A 20,945-nucleotide genomic window follows, 5' to 3' on the forward strand; every position below is an offset into this window, starting at 1 on the left:
CAGGTCTGATCATGCTACTCCCCTACTTAAAAAATTCTGTGGCTCCTCACTGCCACCGGTATCAAATATAACATCCTCTGGTTAGCTTTTCACACCTTCCACAACCAGGCCCTTTCCTACTTTGCCAGTTTTCTTAGACTTGGCTCCCTTCCATGTGCTCTATGATCCAACAACATTCACTTTCTTGCTGTTCCTAGAACCAGACTCAATGTCTTTTTACTGCCCCCTCCCCATGCCTGTAATGTTCTCTCTCCTCTCATCTCCCTCCCTGTCAAGAATCAGCTCAAATTCCATATCCTGCAAGAGGCCTTCTGTGGTCGAACCATTACTAGCGTCTTTTCTTCTGAGATTACTTCTCACTTATACTGTATATATCTTGCACATACACAGTTGTTTGCATGTTATCTTCCCCAATACAATGTTAGCTCCTTGAAGTCTGGGACCTTGTGTTTTTGCCTTTCTTTGTATATTTATTATCTAAAGCTTAGCATAGTACCTGGTACACAGAAAGCTCTTAATAAAAGGCAATAAAATTTTATTAAGCACTTAAAACTGAAACTATCTCTACCCTCAAGAAGCTCACATTCTACTGAGAAAGATAGCATCACAAGTATAAACAAAATAAATACAAGGCAATTAAAATACAAGGTACTTAAGGAATGGAAGGGCACCAGCAGTAGAGGCTAGTATAGGCCTCATGTACAAAGGTGGTGCTTCAGCAATATCTTGAAAGAAGTGAGGGGTTCTATGAGGTGGAAGTAAGGAGAGAGAGAATTTCAGATATGGGTGATGGCAAAGTCATAGAACTGGGACACAGGGTGTTGTGTATGAGGAACAGAGAAAAGACCTGTTTGACTAGACCATGAAATGCTGGAAGGGGAGTAATGTACAATATGGCTAGCAAGACATGCTGGGGTCAGACTGTGAAGGGCTTTAAAAGTGAGGCAGAGTTTGTGTTTTATCCTAGAGGAAATAAGGAGTCATTTATATTTACTTAGAGGAGTAACGTTTGGCAGTTATGTAGAGGATGTATTAGAGTTGTGCTTCAGATAATACACCTAAGCCAAAAAGAATGTGACCTCAGGCAAAGGCCTGGGGGTCTGGTCAGGGCCGTAGATACCACGATTAGGGCTGGAAAAAGTGGTCCCCCCAAAGGCCTAATGTTAGCCCAAATGACGCCCAAGACATCAGAAAAGATGCCAAAAAGATGAGGACCTTGGATAGTAGGCCTGACACAAAGCCAACTGCATGTTCCATGTGTTGTATATCCCTTGAATGTACCTCCATCCCTCAGTATGTTGGGATGTAGGTTGTGAGCTGGTGCCATATAAGAGCTTAGTATGATACCTAGGGACCCACTTTTACCTGAAGTGTCCTAATATTTGTAGAAATATTTCCCTACCAAAGCCGTTCTTCCTTACCATAGGACTCTGGAAAGGAGAGGTTTCAACCAAATGATCCTTTCCCAATTCTACAGTTAGCAAATTCATACCTCTAGCTACCAAATTCTTATGATTCAGAGTTATGTCTTCTAGGGTGAATGGTCCATTCTCCTCTCTCTTCTCTTTTCTATTTGGCTCAATCCTCACACTCCCATATCCTTTTTACTTTGCCTTCCCCAGAGTGGCCTCTAGAACCTGTGTTTCATCATTTTAAAAAATTCCCTTCATCCTACATCTGTTCTTTTTACAATTTTTCCTTCTTCTTGGCACTCACAGAAACCTATCTCTTTAAATAAGTAGCTCTCAAAAAATTTTCCAACTATAAGGCACCATATGAAAGACTGCTCCAAATCACTAATATTAAGAGAGATGAAAATCAAAACAACTCTGAGGCTTCAACTCTCAACTGACATAGATGATAAGGGATGGGAATAGTCGAGGTTGGAGGCATAGTAAAACGACAGATACATTAACAAATTGTTGGTGGAATTGTGAATTAGTCCAACCGTTCTAGAAAGCAATTTGTAACTTTGCTAAGAAACTGACTAAAATTTCTATACCTTTTGACGTAAAGATCCTACAATCAGTCATATGTATACTCCAAGTACACCAAGAGATAGAAAAGTCTCATGAACAGCAGAATGTCTAAAGCTGCACTTTTCACAGTAGCAAAGACTGGAAACAAAGTGAAATTTATTGATTTGAGGAAGGGCTAAACAAACTGTGACACATGAATGTAATAGACTATTACTGTACCATAAGGAATGATGAATATTCATTAAATAAACATTTATTAAGTGCCTACTATGTGCTAGTTACTATGCTAATTGCTGTGGATACAAAAAGAGGCAAAAGACAGTCCTTGCCTTCAAGGAACTTACAATCTAGTGGGAGAGACAACATGCAAACAAATAGACGCAAAGCAAGCTATGTGACAGGATACACAGGAGATAATTAAAAGAGGGAAATATAAAGAATACAGAAAAGCATGAGAAGACATTTATGAACTACTGTAAAGTGAAGTATGCAGAACCCGGAAAACAATATATGTTATTGACTAGGACAATGCAAGGGGAAATACCACCACCACAAGAAACAGAATGCTATGAAGTAGTAATGGTCAAGCTTGTCTAATAAACGAAGAAAATGCATCTTCCTCCCTGCTCTGCTGAAGTGAGAGATGATGGGGGTGGACACTGCATATTACTTTAAGACTTGGTGGATGGATTGGTTAGTTTTGCTGAACTGCTTTCTTCCTCTCTTTTTTATTCTTTTGTTACAAGGGATGACTCTTCATGTCAAGGGAGGGAAATGAAGATATATGGAAATTAAGGTTATGTAAAAGCAAAAGATAACATTAGAAAAAAATTTTAAATTTAAGTACTTGTCTCTGCTTTCAAGGTTGTATGACAAAGTAAAATGCAAAGACACAATAAAACATGAAATTCATTTTAAAACAAATGCGTTCAAATATAAATTTGCTTCAATAACCTTGAAAGCATGTCTTCAGAACTGAAGCATTCATCTTGATAACTCTGCTAAGACATTGCAGCAGTTCTTTTTTTTTGTTTTATGATTATATTACAAGCACAAAGATGCAACCTAATTCTCTAAAACTACAGCGCTGGTTTCTTAATCATTAAGTGACTCACCAACTGTTTATCCATCTTACCTTTACTAGTAAAAAAATGGCTAAAGGCGTTTCAAGGTAGATCATTCTGCTTGCCTGATTGAAATAGAAGTTTTTAATAATAAAACCTTGGATTCTGAAGTGCTCTAAGAGCTTTCACATTTAATATAATAATGCTATCCTTCATATTTGAAGATGACACTACTGACTGCCTCCTTGCCCTCCCCCACCTGCCCATCATCACAGCATGAAGTTTAAGTCATTTTTCCAGTAAGTGATGGATTTGTGTTGATTCATCTGTATTCACTTGTTCATGTGTTCTTTTGATTATGAGCATATATTTGCGAGAAGGCTGGCTCATGTTAAAGGCATAATCTATAGTGATAGAATATAACAAAGATAACTGGTCTCCTCTAGGCTTGAACCAATGATTTTAGTGACATAATGGGAAGATAGTGTTGATTCAATGGAAAGAGTACTATATTTATATACAGAGAACTTGGGTTCAAATCCCAGCAGTACACTACCTGTGTAACTTCAGACAAGTCGGACAAGTCACATGCACCAATCTCCTACCTTTGAGGTAAGGGGAGAAAATGCTATTTAATCAGGCCAAGTATCCTGCCAGTCTTTTGCAACCCAGGGGAAAAGGAGGAACACCATTTAATCACATCTCCTGCCTAGTCTTCTGTTTTGGAAGAGAACCATTACTTCAGTTCCTCTCATTCTTCACCTGAGCAGCCTAAGAGTGCTCCACCCCAAGGCCAAACCACTAGGGATGCTGATAAACTACCTGAGCTCATCCCATAATGATTAACAAACTGCCACTTAAACTTGACTCACCATACACAGCTGTCAACATTCAAACCCTATTCTCCATTCCCTCAGTGTTTGAGACTTTATTCCCACTCTCCTCAACCCCATCTCACCAACATTCCTCTCTAAAGCCACTCCCTGTGCTCTCTGGAATGCTGCTCCATAGGTAACAAATCTGCTTTCATCTGAATCTTTTCCATTCCTCCTCCTTTTATCTTCTGGCTCTCACTGATACCTGGTTCTCCCCCAATGACAGCCTTCCTGGCCACACTGTCTAGCAGTAGTTGTACTTTAATTCATTCCTCTGGTCAAAGTGGGGGAATTGGAATACTCCCTGCTCCTCACTGTCATTGCCAGATTCTCCCTCTACTGCTATCACTCCAGAACCTCTCCTCCTTTGACCTTGACTCCATCCATATTTACTGCTCTGTCAAAATTCTGATAGTTGTGGTCTATCAACCTTCAGGACACTTCCTTTCTGACCTTAATTAGATCGGCACCTGGCACAGTTTTTCTTTTCTCCCCAACTCTTGCTCTCATACTAGGGGACTTCAACATACATAATGATACTCTCAAACATCCTAACCTCATAGTTCCTCAACTTACTCAATTCACATTATTCTCTCTCCCCAACTGATGTGCACCCCTGATTTTTCCATTGCCCACAAATGCACCACCTTCCATGTACATGAACGCTGAAATTCCCTTATCTAATCACAATGTGTTGTCATTCCACTTCTCTTTCTGCCTTGCAACTCAAACCCTATTCTTCATTCTCACTGGGACCTTCAATCACTCAAACCCTCAACTCTTTCTCAGATCATCACACCTACACTAGCTTCATGATCCATCTTTCCTCATCTTGACCCTTTGAAAAATAAGTTCAATTCTACACTGTCCTCTTATCTCAGGTTCATTGCTCCTTTATCATATAGTTGACAAAGCTAGCGAAAAATCACAAAACCATGATGAATCCATTACAAATTTATGTCATATAATCTCAATTGGGCTCTCATTATGGCAAGGCAATCCTTTTATACCTCCCTAATAAACTTACTGTTCCACTAACCATAGTGGGTCGTCCAAACCTTTTCATCCCTCCTCAAACCTCTTGCAGCTCCCTCTCAGATGAGAATCTTGCCTCATATTTCAGTGAAAAAAATTGAGGCTATTCACCAAAAGCTCCCTCTTCACTCTCCCTCACTCTCCCACTTCACTTAGGATGATGCCTTCTGTTACCTTCCTTCACCTTTGTCTCACATAAAGTAGTAGTCTTTCTCTTTGCCAAGGCAAACTCCTCTAAGTACACACTCCATATTCATCTTTTCTAAAAGATTAGAGATCATCTCTACCCTCTCACTAACCTTCAATTACTTCCTCTCTATTGGGTGCTTCCCTATTACCTATGAACATGTCCATGTCTCACCTGTCCTCAAAAATTCCTGATGTGAGCCATCCATCCTCACTAGATATCATCCCATACATCTTCTCCCTTTTGTAATTAAACTCATTGAGAAGGCTATCTACAGTAAGTGCCGCCCATTTTCTCTCCTCTTAATTCTCTGGCTTCCAATCTCATTATTCAGCTGAAACTCCTCTCTTGAAAGTTACCAATGGTCTCTTAACTGCCAAATCTAATGACCTTTTTTCAATCCTCAAACTTCTTGATCTCTCTGCAACCTCTGACCCTGTCCATTACCCTCTTCTGCTTGGTATCCTCTTTACTCTAGGTTTCTGCTTCTTTTCCTACCTATCTGACCACTCCTTAGTCTCCTTTGCTGGATCTTTACCTGAGTCACACCCAATAAAGATAGGTGTTCGCTGGGATTCTGTCCTGGGCCCTCTTCTTTTCTGCCTTTACATTGGTGATCTCTTATCGATCTTATCAATTCACATGGTTTCAATATAATCACTTAGGCTAAATGGTCGTAATATGCAGAAACATAAAAGGAATGGCAATTTACACTTTTCCACTGTCCTGACCCTATTTCAAGCAGTTATAGCTTGATCACAGGTCCGGATTGGTTGGGACCCCTGGCCAACTGCTGCTTCAAGCCACAACCAGCACTGGGTTTCTGATTGCCAACTCAAACTCTCACCCAACTTTTGGTCCCAATAAGGAAACTCCCCTCCCACCTGAGCTGATAAGAAATCTTGGGAGTCCTCCCCACATTTGGGTATGATTAAGAATGCCCTCCCTCCATCTAGTATCAATTACCTGTTCTCAACCAAGCACATTTTTTTGTGTGTGTGTTTTTTTTTTTGGCAGGGCAATTGGGGTTAAGTGACTTGCCCAAGGTCACACAGCTAGTAAATGTGTCAAGTGTCTGAGGCCTGATTTAAACTCAGGTCCTCCTGACTCTAGGGCCACTGCTCTACTCACTTCACCACCTAGCTGCCCCTCAAGCACATTTTTAAGGTAAAAAATGTCTCTGCTCAGACCTCTCCTAGAAAGTCTACTCCCATTGATGTCTTTGTTACTATCTCTCCTCTTTGAGATAGGTGAGTTTCTTTTCATTTGTGGGGCCAAATCTCTATCTCTCTGTATTGCTCTGTGTGTATGTGTGTGTGTATGCTTTTTTTAGGTCTGTGTTCTGTGCCACATAAATAAATGAGTTCATGTTTTTATTAGTTTTCCCAGTATCGATTTCCTATGAATCCCTGAACCCAGGTCTTTGTTCTAGCTGGAGTCATGAGACCAAATATAGTACTTTACTTTGTTATCTTCATTTTATCCTGAATGTATCTTGTTTGTACAAAGTTGTTTTCATGTTCTTCTCTGTTAGATTGTGAGCTCCTTGAGAGTAGGGACTATCTTTTCCTTTCTTTGTATCTCCAAGGCTTAGTACATTGCCTGGCACACAGTGCTTAATAGATGCTTATTGACTGATGAACTGATCTCTCTAAGCTATTATCTCCTCATCTAATAAAAGAGGGATTAAGATTATAGGCCAATGAATGGGATTTATGCGGTCCACCTGCAAGCATAGAAATTTACATAAATGCTTTAGTAAAGGAAGCTGAGCAACCCCATGTCACAACAGTCTGCTAGCAGCTGCTGAAGGGGTGTAACACCCACCAATGACCAGCACACAGAAAGCTGCCAGCACAGGTTCTTTTGATCTGCTTTACTAAGGAAGCAACATTAAGGGGTTAACAATCTTACTTTAATCCAGCATACAAATATCATTCACTTAGTTCAGGGGAAAAAGCCAGCACCCTGAACTTCAGAGCAAATGCAAACAAATTATAAACATCAACAGACAGACCTTGTCTGATTCAAATCCCAATGCATAGTTACCAGGGTTTAACAAAGTCCCAACATCTGGGTTTACAAGCTGGATGGCTCTTAACTACAGCTGCCCAGAGTCTCCACTTCAACACGCCTCCAAGAATGACAGCCCTCCGAAAATAGCTCTGCTCCCTCTTTTTATATACTCTTTAGCCATCATCAAATGTCATCTGAGTGACCAGAACTTAGGCTCCTACTGTTGGCTCTGATCTTAGCAACCCTCTTTAGGACCCTGAGGGCTTCACACCCACATAAGCTTAGTACCTAGTAGATAGGGGTTTGGGCCTGGGGCTTTGCACCTAGTAAGGCTCAATCAAAGACAATTAATCATTTTAAAACAGTAAGAAAGTCCCACCTTAACTGATATTACACCGCAGAGCTCTCACTACAATGGCAAATCAAAATATGTTGTCTAATGTTTCAATAAAAATCTAAGGTTGGACAGTCCTGGTCTAGAACATATTATCGAAAGGATGGTTAATGATATCTTAACAAGGCAGTAATTACAAAAAGCCAGTATCATTTTCATCAGGAATAGGTCATGCATGATGTAAAAATAGTTTACCCAAGATTTTAGCAAAGCATTTAGCCAATTTTCTCATGTTATTCTTGTGGAAAAGATGAGGGGCTTTGTGGCTGGACCCAAAGAGTAGTCATTAATGGTTAGATATTGACTTGCAAAATCTCTAGTGGAAGCATCATAGGGATTTTCTTTTGGTTTTGTTCTGTTTAATGTTTTCATCAATAATCTGGATACATGAATAGATTGTATACTTATCAAACACAGAGAAATCAAAGATTAGGGGCACAGCTAAACAAATGGATGGCAGAATCAGATTAAAAAAGAATCTAGACTAGAATCAGATTAGAACATTGGGCTGAAATTCAACTTTACAATATAAGATGGGGAGGTGTGATTAGATAGTAGTAATTCATGTGAAAAAGATCAGGTGGTTTTAAAAGACTGCAAATTCAATGAGTTAACAATGTGATACCATTGTCAAAAAAGCTCATCTTGGGCTGCATGATATTTAAGACTAGGAAATAATAATTTTGTTTTATTCTGTGGTGGTTAGCCTACATCTTTAGTTCTGAAAGGCAATCAGAATGGTAAAGGGCCTTAAGATCCATATGAGGATCAGCTGAAAAAACTGGGGATGTTTAGCCTGGAAAAGAGAAGAGTGGAATAAGGCAAGTAAAAAGACATTGTTCAGCCATGTCTATGGGGTTTTCTTGGCAAAGACACCATACTGGTTTGCCATTTCCTTCTCCAGCATGTGAAGGATTAACTGATCTCTCTAAGCCTTTATTTCTTCATCTGATAAAACATGTGTTTCCATTTTACAGATGGCAAGCTGAGACAAATAGGGGTTAGGCGACTGGCTGAGGGTTACACAGCTAGTAAGTGTCTGAAGCTGGATCTGAATTCACATTTTCCTGACTCTAGGCCCAGTGCTGTAGCTGCTGTACCACCTGGCTACCCTGGAAGGATAGTCATCTTCAAATATGCGAAGGGCTATCACACAGAAGAGTAATTAGACTTGTTCTTAACTCCAGAGTTCAGAACTAGGAACAACTGGTAGAAGGTATAAAGATGAAATTGAGGCTTCGTGTAAGACTTACTGACAGCTGGAACTCTCTAAGGGTAGACCAGACTGCCTCCAGAATCAGTGGTTCCCCCTTACTGGAGGTATTCACACAAAGTCCAGATCACCATTTGTCTGCAATATCACAGGAAATATGCTTATTCAGGAATGGGTTCAACTAATCTTTCTCTTGAGCATCAATCTCACATCACCAATTGTCTTTTGGACATTTCAATTCGGTGTTCCATGGGCATTTCAAACTAAATATATCCAGAAAGTGAATTCATTATCTTTTCTCCAAATCCCTATCTCTTCAGACCATCCTTAATTCTGTCAAGTGTAATACTATTCTCCCCATTATCCAGGTTTACAATCGAGGTGTTATCCTTGACTCCTCATTCTACCTCACTCTCAAATTCAATTGACAAGTCTTGCTAATTCTACCTTCATATTTTTCTCATCCACCCCTACTCTCCATTTACATGGACAATGCCCTAATTCAGGGCCTCATAACTTCTGGTCTGAGCTTTTACAATAGCCACTGGTCTCCTTTCATTCAGTCTCTCCCACCTTTAAACCGTCAACCACAGAGTGATATTCCTAAAGCATAAGCCTTATCATATCACTCTCCTTTCTTAGTAAACTCCAGTGGCTCCCTATTACCTCTAGGATCAAATATAAACTTTTGTGGTTGATATTTAAAGCCATTCACAACTTGGTTCCAATATACCTTTCCAGGGCTATTATATGGTATTCCCCTTCGCGCAATCTTCAATACAGACAAATCGGCCTTCTTGTTCCTCACAGAGGATATTCCATCTGTTTCCATGCCTCACGCCTAAAATGTATTAACTCCCTCCTAACTTACATCTCTTGAAAACCTTAATTTTCTTCAAATCACTGCAGAAATACCATCCTTTACCTGAGATTCTTTCTGACATCCCCAGCTGCTAGTGCACCCCCTTATAACCACTTTGTATTTGTTTTGCACGTATTTTTGTGTTATCTTCCCCAAAAGAATAAGACATTAAGGGGAAGGACTATTCCATTTTTGTCTTTCTATGCTCACCTCCTAGAATAATACCTGGTACAAAGTAGGTGCTTAATAAATGCTTGTCAATTGATTGAATAAACTGAATGGCTTTTGAAGTTCCTTTCAACTTTGAGATTGTGTTGTTCTTCCTATCAGAGTTACTAGCTCCTTATCTCAGAATTGGTCCAGAGAATCTTACCTTAAGCACTAGGACTTTTTCCGCTAATCTTTCCTGATTCCTGAAACATTATTTGAGGTACCAAGCCCCAGAGTCTTTACTGGCTTTCCTCACTGCCCCAGATAAGAACTTTATCTTCTTTTCTGAACACACTAAGGCAAATTTGGAATTCTTCTAAATGGGCTCTCTGGACCCAGCTCCATTCTTCAAAGCCTAGGTTTACTCTCAGACAATCAGAGAAGACTCATGATAATATGGCATGCTTGTGGCAGTATAGTCCTGGTATGGAGGTACTGCAGTAGAACAATTCCTTTGCTAAGTTAATATTTAATGCTTGTTACCCAAAGCGTGGTGGGGGGTCAAAGAGGGGAAGGAATGATAAATATGCAAATAGGACAGTTCCTATCACTAGCCTAACACATAGATTACAACGAGCATCCTCATGTTTAAATAGACAAATACAATTTCCTTATTTGGCCTTACAATGACTGTATCAGATAGGGGAAACACGAAGGCTAACTATACTAAGTATTTTGTTCAACAGGCAACTAGGTTGCCCAGTGGATAGAGTGCTGAGCCTAGAATAAGGAAGGCTACTGTTCCTGACTTCAAATCTGGCCACAGATACTTACTGTCTGCGTGCCCCTGGACAAGTCACTTAACCTTGTTTGCCTAAGTTACTCATCTGTAAAATGAGAAGGAAATGGCAAACCACTCTAGTGTCTTTGCCAAGAAAACCCCAAATGGGGTCATGGAGAACTGGATATGACTGAATAATAAATTTTGCTCAATATATGATATATTGTAGTTGCTCAAAAATCCTAATTATCAGCCTTGTAAACCGTTTTATCCAATAAATTCTGTTGTTGCTGTTGTTGGTCAGTCATATCTGACCCTACATGATCCCACAGATTTGTCCATGGGGTTTTCTTTGGCAAAAATATTAGAGTGCTTTGCCATTTCCTTCTCCAGTATGTTCTCATTTTACAGATGAGGAACTGAGGCAAACAGGGGTTCAGTGATTTGCCCAAGGTCACACAGTCAGGAAGTGTCTAAGGCTGCATTTGCACTTGGATTTTCCTGACTCCAGACCTGGCGCTCTATCCACTACATGACCTAGTTTAACTCAAGAGACTGTATATTGCCTTTAAAAAAATTTGGTGCTTATATAAGCCTTCAGGCTTCGAAGAATTTTATCAAATAACACTACCAATCAGGTCCCAGTTGTATTAAGTATTGTTAATTATCTATGCATCTTATATGAGAACAGAGCATAACTTCATTGATTATGAAAAGAGGATAAAAACAGTATGCTATGTGAAAATATTTGTTGTATTTTGTAACTTTGTAGATGAAAGTACATGGTAGACTCAAAGCACAATATGGGGAAAATTGGCATTTCAAACAAACAATAACATTTCTTTTTGTCTTTTTAGAAAGTTTTAAGTAGCAAACCACCTACCTTCTCTGGACGGATGCCACCCATTTTCTTATTGTGCTGATGAAGGTATGAGCCTGTCTTATGTATTGATAATCCTAACGTCACTTTATTTTTTTCCACAATATCTTGTTTGGACTTCCTTGGTCGAGGCCGTGGTCCTGGCAGGAAGACATCATTATGTGAACTTGAACTCTTGATGTGCTCTGATGGGCTGGCAGACTTGTCTCCTATATCACTACTACTCATTAATGAAATTGACTCACTGTTGAGGTCACCACGTTCATAATTAGAACTCAAAAATTCACTGCCCATTAATGTAACTGAACTTTGGGAGCTTTTCTCCAGTTCACTTTTTTCCCTTGACAGCTCGAATGAAGTTTCCTTAGAAGAACAGAGCGGATCCCAAGAAAAGCTTTGTGTGGAGCTCTCTTCAGTCGGCTGCAATCTTTTCAGAGCTGAATTTTCTCCTTCTTTGTTATTCTTCCAGTTTGGGTCATACCGAAGGTCTGAGTATTTGTCCACTAATAGTTGCTGACTGCCCAAAGCAGAAAAGAAATGTTGAATTTTTAAACAGAACATATTTACCATAAGTTTAAGTTTAGTAATTTATCTTAAAATAACCATTCTTTTCTACCTTATTTGCTTTCAATATTTTTATATCTGTCAGTGAAGAGGCATCTTTTTTCAAATTTAACCTACGATGGTAGCCTGAGCTTCAAAAATTAATATTTTAAAGTTAACTTTCCCAGAAGAAAATAATATTGTGAACTTGAGTACCAAGAGCTCTTATTTATCCAAACATCTATACATGGAATAAAAATCTTATAGTTGACTTGTAAATGTCAGAAAACAAAACCCAGAGAGAAGAGAAAGGACTTCTGTAATAGTCTTTGCTATTGAATCTTTGTGACCTAAAATAACCAAAGATGAATACACACTGACAGGGATTAAGTAATCAGTTACTGTTTTTCTTAATATAGTATTTTATTTTTTCCCAATTACATGTAAAGGCAATTTTTAACATTCATTTAAAAAAATCTGAGTTCCAAATTTTCTCCCTCCCTCCCTTACCCCTTTCTTCCCTAAGCAATTTGATACAGGTTTTATGTGTATATAAATATATATATATATATACATATATAGTCATGTAACATATTTCCATATTAGTCATATTGTAAAAGAAAACAGACCAAAAGAAAAAAAGCATGAAAAAAATAAAGTGAAAAACAGTATGCTTTGCTCTGCATTCATACTCTGTCAGTTCTTTTTCTGGTTATGGGTAGCATTTTTCATCATGAGACCTTTGGAATTGTCTTGGATCATGGTATTGCTAAGAGGGTAAAATTTTCCCCAAGTCTGATATTTTTAGGGGGAAAGCAGTGTTGTTGTTTTTATCAGAATAATCCAGATTGCTTATTGCAATGACTGAATCCTCTGTATAATTACTTAATTCACACTTCATTTTGTCTGTGTAGATAGAATATAGATGGATTTAAACCAAAACAAAAAAATGGAAATCCAAGGCAAAACTCTGAATGAACAACGAAAATGTCACACAGAGCCTAGGTTTACTTTTTTCAATTCAGCTTCTGCACTGTTAGTTCCAAACAAAATACCCTGAGAAGGCAATTAATACCTTAGCCTCTGAACAGTTTTGGATGAATACAAAGTTAACTAAACAGTTAACCAATCTGTAATCTACTTATAACTCAAGGTAGAACTCTTCTTTCCACAGCAATCTCAATTTGTAAAGTATTTCCTACTCCCAACCAAACAAGAAAAAAAAATACAAGGAGTAATATGGCATATTTAATGGCATCTTTGATCTTCAAAAGCAAAATGGGGGAGATTTTCCTTCCTTGAGCACAGTAGCTGCAATCTACTAATCAAAAAGAAAATGTAAATCTTCTAGGCCTTTTTGTGCCATTTGATATACTCATTTACAGAGGACATAATTTTATGCTAAGTAAACAAACTAATGGTCTACCTAATACTAATTTACTCCCCTTAATGTGGACTTAGAATTCTTTTATTTGATGCAAACCAAAACCTGGAGCAAAAAGCCAAAACTCCAAAGTCTTGCTCAATTGTCACTTAGAATTTTTTTTATTTTATAGGTATATGCTAAGAAGCAAAACTCCTAAGAGCATTGAAATTGCTTCCCCCACCCCCACCCCCGCCAGTGTCTTAATGTTTGGTGAAGGGATCTAGAAGTTACCAACAGCAACATTTTACAGATGAGGAAACTGGGGCCAGAGAGACTATATGATTTGTTCAAGGTCAGACAAGAAGTAGTAAATGTCAAGAACTGGCATGTGAACCCAAACACAGATCCTTTGATTACAAATCCAGCACTTTTTCCAATATAGTTTTTTTTCTCTCTTCCTTGGTATAGTTTCTAAAACTAAACTTAAATATCTATCATTATTTACTGTCATAGAACCTCTACTTCAGGCAGACTGGTCTACTCACTGTCCCTTGAACACACCATGCTCACATCCATTTTTATGCCTGTGGTCTTGTGGTTCTCCTTGCCTGGAATGATCCCTTCTATGAATTCTTTGTTTTTTGAAATTCAATTTTATTTTATTTTCAGGTCTAAATTCCCTCCTTCCCACCTCCTCCCCTCTCCTTCCATTGAGAAAGCAAGAAAAAATTGTTATAAACATTTATAATCAAACAAAACAAATTCCCAAATTGGCCATGTTAAAAACAAACAAAAAATTAAAACCTCAATCTGTATTCTGATCCATAATTCCCAATATCGAGGTGGGAAGAATGTTTTCATCATGAGTCCTATGGAATTATGGTTGGTTACTGTGTTGTTCAGTTCTTAGGTCTTTCAAAGTTGTTTGTCTTTACAATATTGTTCTAAATGCAGAACATGCTCTCCTGGTTGAGCTCATTTCACTTTGCATCAATTCATACCAGTCTTCCAAAGTTTGTTTGAAGCTACCCCCTTCGTCATTTCTTATAACACAATAATATTCCTTCACATCCATATACCATAACTCATTCAGCCTTCCCCCAACTGATGGGCACCCTTTCAGTTTCCAATTCTTTGCCACTATGAAAAGAGCTCCTATAAATAATTTTGTACATATAAGTTCTATTCCTCTTTCTTTGATCTCTTTGGAGGTATAGACCTAGTAGTAGCATAGATTGGTCAACAGGCATGCACTGTTTAATAGTTTAATAGCACAGTTTCACTAGCTGTGCAATAATGTATCCTTTATCCATAGTAATAGTGAATTCTTGCCCCAGTAGCTGGGATTTGGGGATTCATCAAACACTAGGTTACTGTGCTTGTTTGTTTCTGTATATTGCATACCTAAACTGTTCCAATGATCAACATATTTCTTACCTAGCACCAAACTGATAATTATGGCTTCATAGTATAGTTTGAGATCTGGTACTATTAGGTGGCACAGTGGCACAGTGGATAGAGTCCTGGGCCTAGAGTCAGGAAGACATCTTCCTGAGTTCAAGTCTGGCCTCAGAAACATACTAGCTGTGTGATCCTGGGCAAGTCGCTTAATCCTGTTTGCCTTAGTTCCTTATCTGTAAAGTGAGCTGGTGAAGGAAATGGCAAACCACTCTAGCATTTTGGCCAAGAAAACCCTTAATGGGGTCATGAAGAGTTGGACATGACTGGAAACAATTAAACAAAGAACAAAAAAAACCTATTAGGTCTCCTACCCACTTTTTAAAACTGATTTCCTTGATATTCTTGACTTTTTATTCCTCCAGATGAATTTTGATATTATTTTTTCAAGCTCTATAAAGTAGTTCCTTTGGTAGTTTGATATGGCACTGAATAAGTAAATTGATTTAGATAGTAGAGTCATTTTTATGATTATATTGGCTCAACCTACTCATGAGCAATTAATATTTCTCCAATTATTCAGATGTCATTATTTACATAAAATGTTTTATAATTATGTTCACATAGTTCTTCTACATTTCTTGGTAGATAGACTCCCAAGTATTTTATACTATCTATAGTTAATTTAAATGGAATTACTCTATCCCTCCCTACTGGATTTTGTTAGTAATATACAGAAATGATGATGATTTGTGTAGGCTTATTTTATAACCTGAAATTTCACTGAAGTTGTTTCAATTAGCTTTTTAGTTGACTCTTTAGGGTTTTCTAAATAAACCATCATATACACAACAATATACATACTCACATAATATCATATACACAGATTTCAGAGGAAGAAATCCAAGCTATCAATAGCCACATGAAAAAAAATTCTAAATCACTTTAAGGACTAATTGCTTAAAAAAACCCTATGCTTTTCAACACACCAAGTCCATAGCTTCTTCTATACTGAATGCCAGCACTGTTAAGGTTTCCATTTTCTTGAAAATGAAAGGCAAAACAACTCATTAAAATGGATTTATTTTGCCTTTCATTTTTTTCTGTTCGTTATGCCGTATTTACCTGTAGCACCCCCTTAGAGATGTGGTGGAGGTCATCTTTTTTTTCCTCTTTAAAGCAGGCAGAGATATCCTGTGCCTACTTTCTGTTGGTCATGAGGCCTTGTTCAATTGGACACTGAGCCAGAACTCTGTGGATATACTAAAGAGGAAATCTCTACTGCTCAGGATTCTTTTTCCCGTCAACATGGAAGTTACAAGGACAGGGGAGAGCTGGAGGGTGGGGATACCCTTTCCATCCCTCCCCACCAGACTTCCCCACCAGACTAACCCTGTGACATAGCTTCATAGGAAAGACTGTGCCTGGGATGGGGCCACTACAGGGCCTTATGAGATCTTGAAAGGCAGTTGGATCTTCTCATCTTCTTGGGCACCAGAGCACCAGGGGTATTGGCCATTGGATGAGTTATGGCCACAACAGCAGCAGAAGCAGAGGTACGCTGGCCAAGAGTAAAAGAGTTGCAGAGAGAGAGAGTAAAAATTGAAAGAAATAGTCCACTCGGCATAAATAGGACTATACTCAGTAAAGGTGAAATGTAAAATGGCTAGTGAATGTAAATATCCCAACAAGGCTTTAATTCTAACTTCTCTACTATAATCTTTCTATGATTCCCATTTACTGAATCGTTTCCCTTTCAGTGTACGAATAAAACTACTTATTCCATATCCAATTCGTGTTTATACTGTGTTACCTTTTTGATTTTTCCTGTTCCTTGCTAGGGAAGACTCCTTAGACAATAGCCAAAAACAGAACTTCCCTAGGAAGCTGAAGTGGGTATAGAACCACAGCACCGAAAGCCTCATTCTGCTACTGAGGAGACAAAGTAGCCACAGAGGCACAAACTCAGGGCAAGCCAAGAAAGCAGGTAAAGGACAGGGATTAGGGAAGTCACCAGCACTTTTGACCTCAGCCTGTTGATGCCTATCTAGTCTAGTGCTAGAAAACAAATAACTATTATTAAAATAGCATCAGCTAGGCAACAAATAAGTATTACTATAATAGCATCAGCGATTTATATTTATATACTAATTTTAAGGTTTATAAGTCCCTACTGTGTTTAAGGTACTGTGATAAGTGCTTGTAACATGCAAAGAAAAACGAAACATAAAACATATAATTTAGTAGAAGAGATAAGGCATATACACAACAACTAAAATACAAAATAGAACTTAAATACATAAGAGTTCTGAAGGATGCAAAAGAACAAGATACACAATAATAAGAATTGTATTTTGAAAGAAAAGGCAACAACTGTTAAAGTACAGAGATTAATTTGGAAGTCAGCATTGAATAGTTATATTATTATTATTATTATTATTTTAAAAGTTATATAATTGTTTCTCCAAAATGTAAATAGTTCAGATTAATTCCATATTTTACTTGATTAATTTGTTGAGAATATTACTAAATTCATAAAAAATCATTTTCTAAAAATATATGAATAAGGTACAAAGAAAGTTACCAGGAGAGAGGGATTACTTATGATTGGGGGAACCAAGAAAGGTTTCATGAAATACATTTGAGCTAAATTTTGAAGGATATACACGATTTAGTTCAAGCTTACACACATTTATTATGTACCTACTATGTAGATGGCACAAAGAAGAAAAACCAAAATAGTCTTAGTCCCCAAGGAGTTTACATTCTACTGAGGGGATATAATATGCATATAAATAAATATGGTTGGTTGGTTGGTTGGTTGTTGTCCTTCATTTTCAAAGAGGACCAAAATGACATTACTATGTTTGAGTCAAGATTCAATGTGTCCAACTGTGGCTGATCAGGCCGATACGAGCTCCGAATGCTCTACCACAGATTGGGCACAAACAGTCTGTGTGAACATTTGGGGTGGATATTCCAAACTTGTGCATTCTGCGTTTCCTTTGAGCTGTTTCAACTCTGCTTTGCTCATAGAGCACAGCACCTTCTCTGACGTGAGAACAACATACTGAGTGGTCCTGTGCCAATGTCTCCCACGTCACGCAATCAATTCCAAAGTTCTTCAGGGAGACCTTGAGAGTGTCCTTGTATCGCTTTTTCTGACCACCATGTGAACGCTTGCCCTCTGTGAGTTCTCTATAAACAGTCTTTTTGGCAAGCATGCGTTTTGCATTCGAACAACATGGCCAGCCCATTGGAGTTGTGCTCTCTGAAGCAGAATTTGAATGCTTGGCAGTTGAGTTTGAATAAGAACCTCAGTGTCTGGTATGTTATCCTGCCAGGTGATCTTCAGAATCTTCCTAAGACAATTCAAATGGAAGCGATTCAGTTTCCTGGCATGGTGCTGGTAGCCTGTCCAGGTTTCACAGGCATACAACGAGATCAGCACAATGACTCTGTAGACCTTCAATTTGGTAGTCAGTCTAATACCTCTTCTCTCCCCTATTTTCCTTCTGAGCCTCCCAAACACTGAGCTATTCCTGGTAATGTGTGCGTTAACCTCATTATCAACGTGCACATCCCTGGAAAGTACACTACCAAGGTAAGTGAACTTATCCACAGCATTCAAAACTTCTCCATTTGCTGTAACTGGTGGTTCCACACATGGATGGTGTGGTGCTGGCTGATGGAGCACCTGTATTTTCTTGGTGTTGACTGTTAGGCCAAATTTAGCACAAGCAGCAGAGAACTGATCCATACTTCATTGCATCTCAGCTTCAGAGGCTGCATTGAGCGCACAATCATGTGCAAACAATAAATCATGCACCAACACTCCCTCCACTTAGGTCTTGTCTTGTAGCCTTTTCAAGTTGAAGCTGACCTTGATGCCGTATTCCTCCTCATTGAAATCATTTGACAACATGGCTGAAAACATCATGCTAAAAAGCATGGGAGCCAGCACGCAGCCTTGTTTCACTCCATTGGTGACTGGGAAGGCATGAGACCATTGTCTACTATCTAGAACCTGGGCAAGCATGCCATCATGAAACTGATGTACAATGCTGATGAACTTCTCTGGCAACCAAATTTTGACATAATTTTCCATAAGCCCTCACGACTAATAGTATCAAAGGCCTTCGTCAGATCTACAAATGTTGTATGTAGACCTCTGTTCTGCTCTTGGCATTTCTCCTGGGGTTGTCAGGCAGCAAACACCATATTGACTGTTCCTCGGCCCTTTCTGAAGCCACACTGGCTCTCAGATAAATAAATATAGTATACAAGGAAAACTGAGGTGGAGAAAACACTTACCACTGGGGAAAGGAGGAGAGGGAGCATTCACAGGGAAGGTGGCACCTAATCTGAGGCTTGAATACAAGATTCTTGTCTTCAAGAGTTAGACAGAGGAAGGGAGTGTATGCCAAGTAAGAGGGGCTGTTTATGTGAATTAATGGAGACAGGAGATGGAGGGTTGAGGTTGGAAAATAGCTAGTAATTTATGAAGCACAGCAGTTCAAAATAAGGTCGGAAAGATAGTTGGGAACTAGTTTGCAGAGGACCTTAAATGCTAGGCTAAGGAGTTATTTTATCCTACAGGCAATGGAAGCCACTGAAGTTTTTGGAGCAGGGAAGTGACATGATCAGACAATAGCTTAGGATGATTAGACAGCTGTGTGAAAGGACTGGAGAGGGAAAAGACTACGAGCAGGAAAACAATACAGGAATTTCTTTTTTTTTAATTAAATCTTTTTTTTTAAATTACAAAGCATTTATTTTTTTTCTCCCTCTCACATTCCTCCCCCCAACCTACAGGGATAAAAGGGAAAAAATATATTGTATGCCGTATTCATTCTTAAAACAGACCTTTGTTCTTCTCCTGGCATTTCACCTGGAGTTGCTGGGCAGCAAACACCGTATTGCCTCTTCCTGTTGTTATATTGTAACAAGTTACAATATCAATTGACTTATATTGTAACAAGTATGCATAGTCAAGCAAAATAAATTTCCACATTGACCATGTCCAAAAATTTGTATATCATTTGACAGGAGGTGTGTAGCATAACTGGTCCTCCAGAATTATAGTTGGTACTGCATTGATCACAGACCTTAAGTCTTCCAAAGTTGTGTCTCTTCAGCATACAAATTATGAGCTGATGAGCTCCTGAACTAGGGTTTTGATTGTGAGAATGAGCAAAAAGGTGACAGGTGTCATAGAGGTAGAATTAACAAGATTTGGCAACTGAGTGGATGTGGTTAATAGAGAGAGAAGTATCAAGAATAACTTTGAAGTAGCAAATGTCAGTGACACAGAAAATGATGGTAGTCTCAACAGATAAGGGTCGGTTTAGGAAAGAAGACAATGAATTCTAATGTCTACATAATTACTTTGAGCTATAGGACATATAGAAAACAAATAGATGACCAGATTCAAATCTAAATAGCTTGACTACAAATCTAATGTTCTTTCCATTGTACCATGTAAGAAATCATTTTAGGTAGTAACTTTCAAGTGGTATGAGGCAGACATGGCTACATAGATAGGTCTATGGGATGCTGAAAATAAATACATATGGTATTTATGAAACGTGTGCTATAAAATACCCACCCCTGATTAAGATGTGAAGCTTCCAGATAATTTTTAAGGTCTCTCTATGTTAAATGTATGTAAAAGTCAGTTATAATGTTTCCTAATTTTTAATTCCAACTGTATGTCATCATCTGCTAAATCTGTTAGGGTAATTGAAATTTCTGAACTGATTTTTGAAGTTATGCTTGGTTATAATAACAATGTTCAGTCAGATACACATACTAAACAAAAAGTGGTACCCTATATAATAGGTTGGCTTCTCTATTTTAAACATACTTAATATATTTCATCTAGCAACTACCAGTTCGGATGTGAACAGTAGTTCCAATAATAATAATAATTGGTAATTTAAAAATTTCAGAGCACTTTATATACAGTAGCTCATTTAAGCCTCACAACAACTCTTAAAGTGTGTCCCACATATATTATTATCCCCACTTTGCAGATGAAGAAACTAAGTCTCTGAAAGATTAAGTGACCTCCATGCTTACAGAGCTAGTAAGCATAAATTTAAATTCCCCTGGCTCCAAACCTAGCACTCTATTCACTACACCGCATTGCCTCTTTGCATGTTGTTCCTCACCAGCCTTTACATTCTAAAGTCACATGACA

General features: G+C 38.4%; 1 protein-coding gene across 1 annotated transcript in view; it reads right to left on the reverse strand.

Moving 5' to 3' along the window:
* JHY (junctional cadherin complex regulator) overlaps positions 1 to 20,945 on the reverse strand; it is a 137,952-nt gene that overhangs the window by 88,007 nt on the left and 29,000 nt on the right. The window contains exon 2 of the mRNA XM_036745236.1: positions 11,440 to 11,953. Within this exon, the coding sequence (XP_036601131.1) occupies positions 11,440 to 11,953 (514 nt within the window). The remainder of the gene's footprint in view (positions 1 to 11,439; positions 11,954 to 20,945) is intronic.

This window comes from Trichosurus vulpecula, chromosome 2, assembly GCF_011100635.1.
Source record: "Trichosurus vulpecula isolate mTriVul1 chromosome 2, mTriVul1.pri, whole genome shotgun sequence".
Lineage (NCBI taxonomy): Eukaryota > Metazoa > Chordata > Mammalia > Diprotodontia > Phalangeridae > Trichosurus > Trichosurus vulpecula.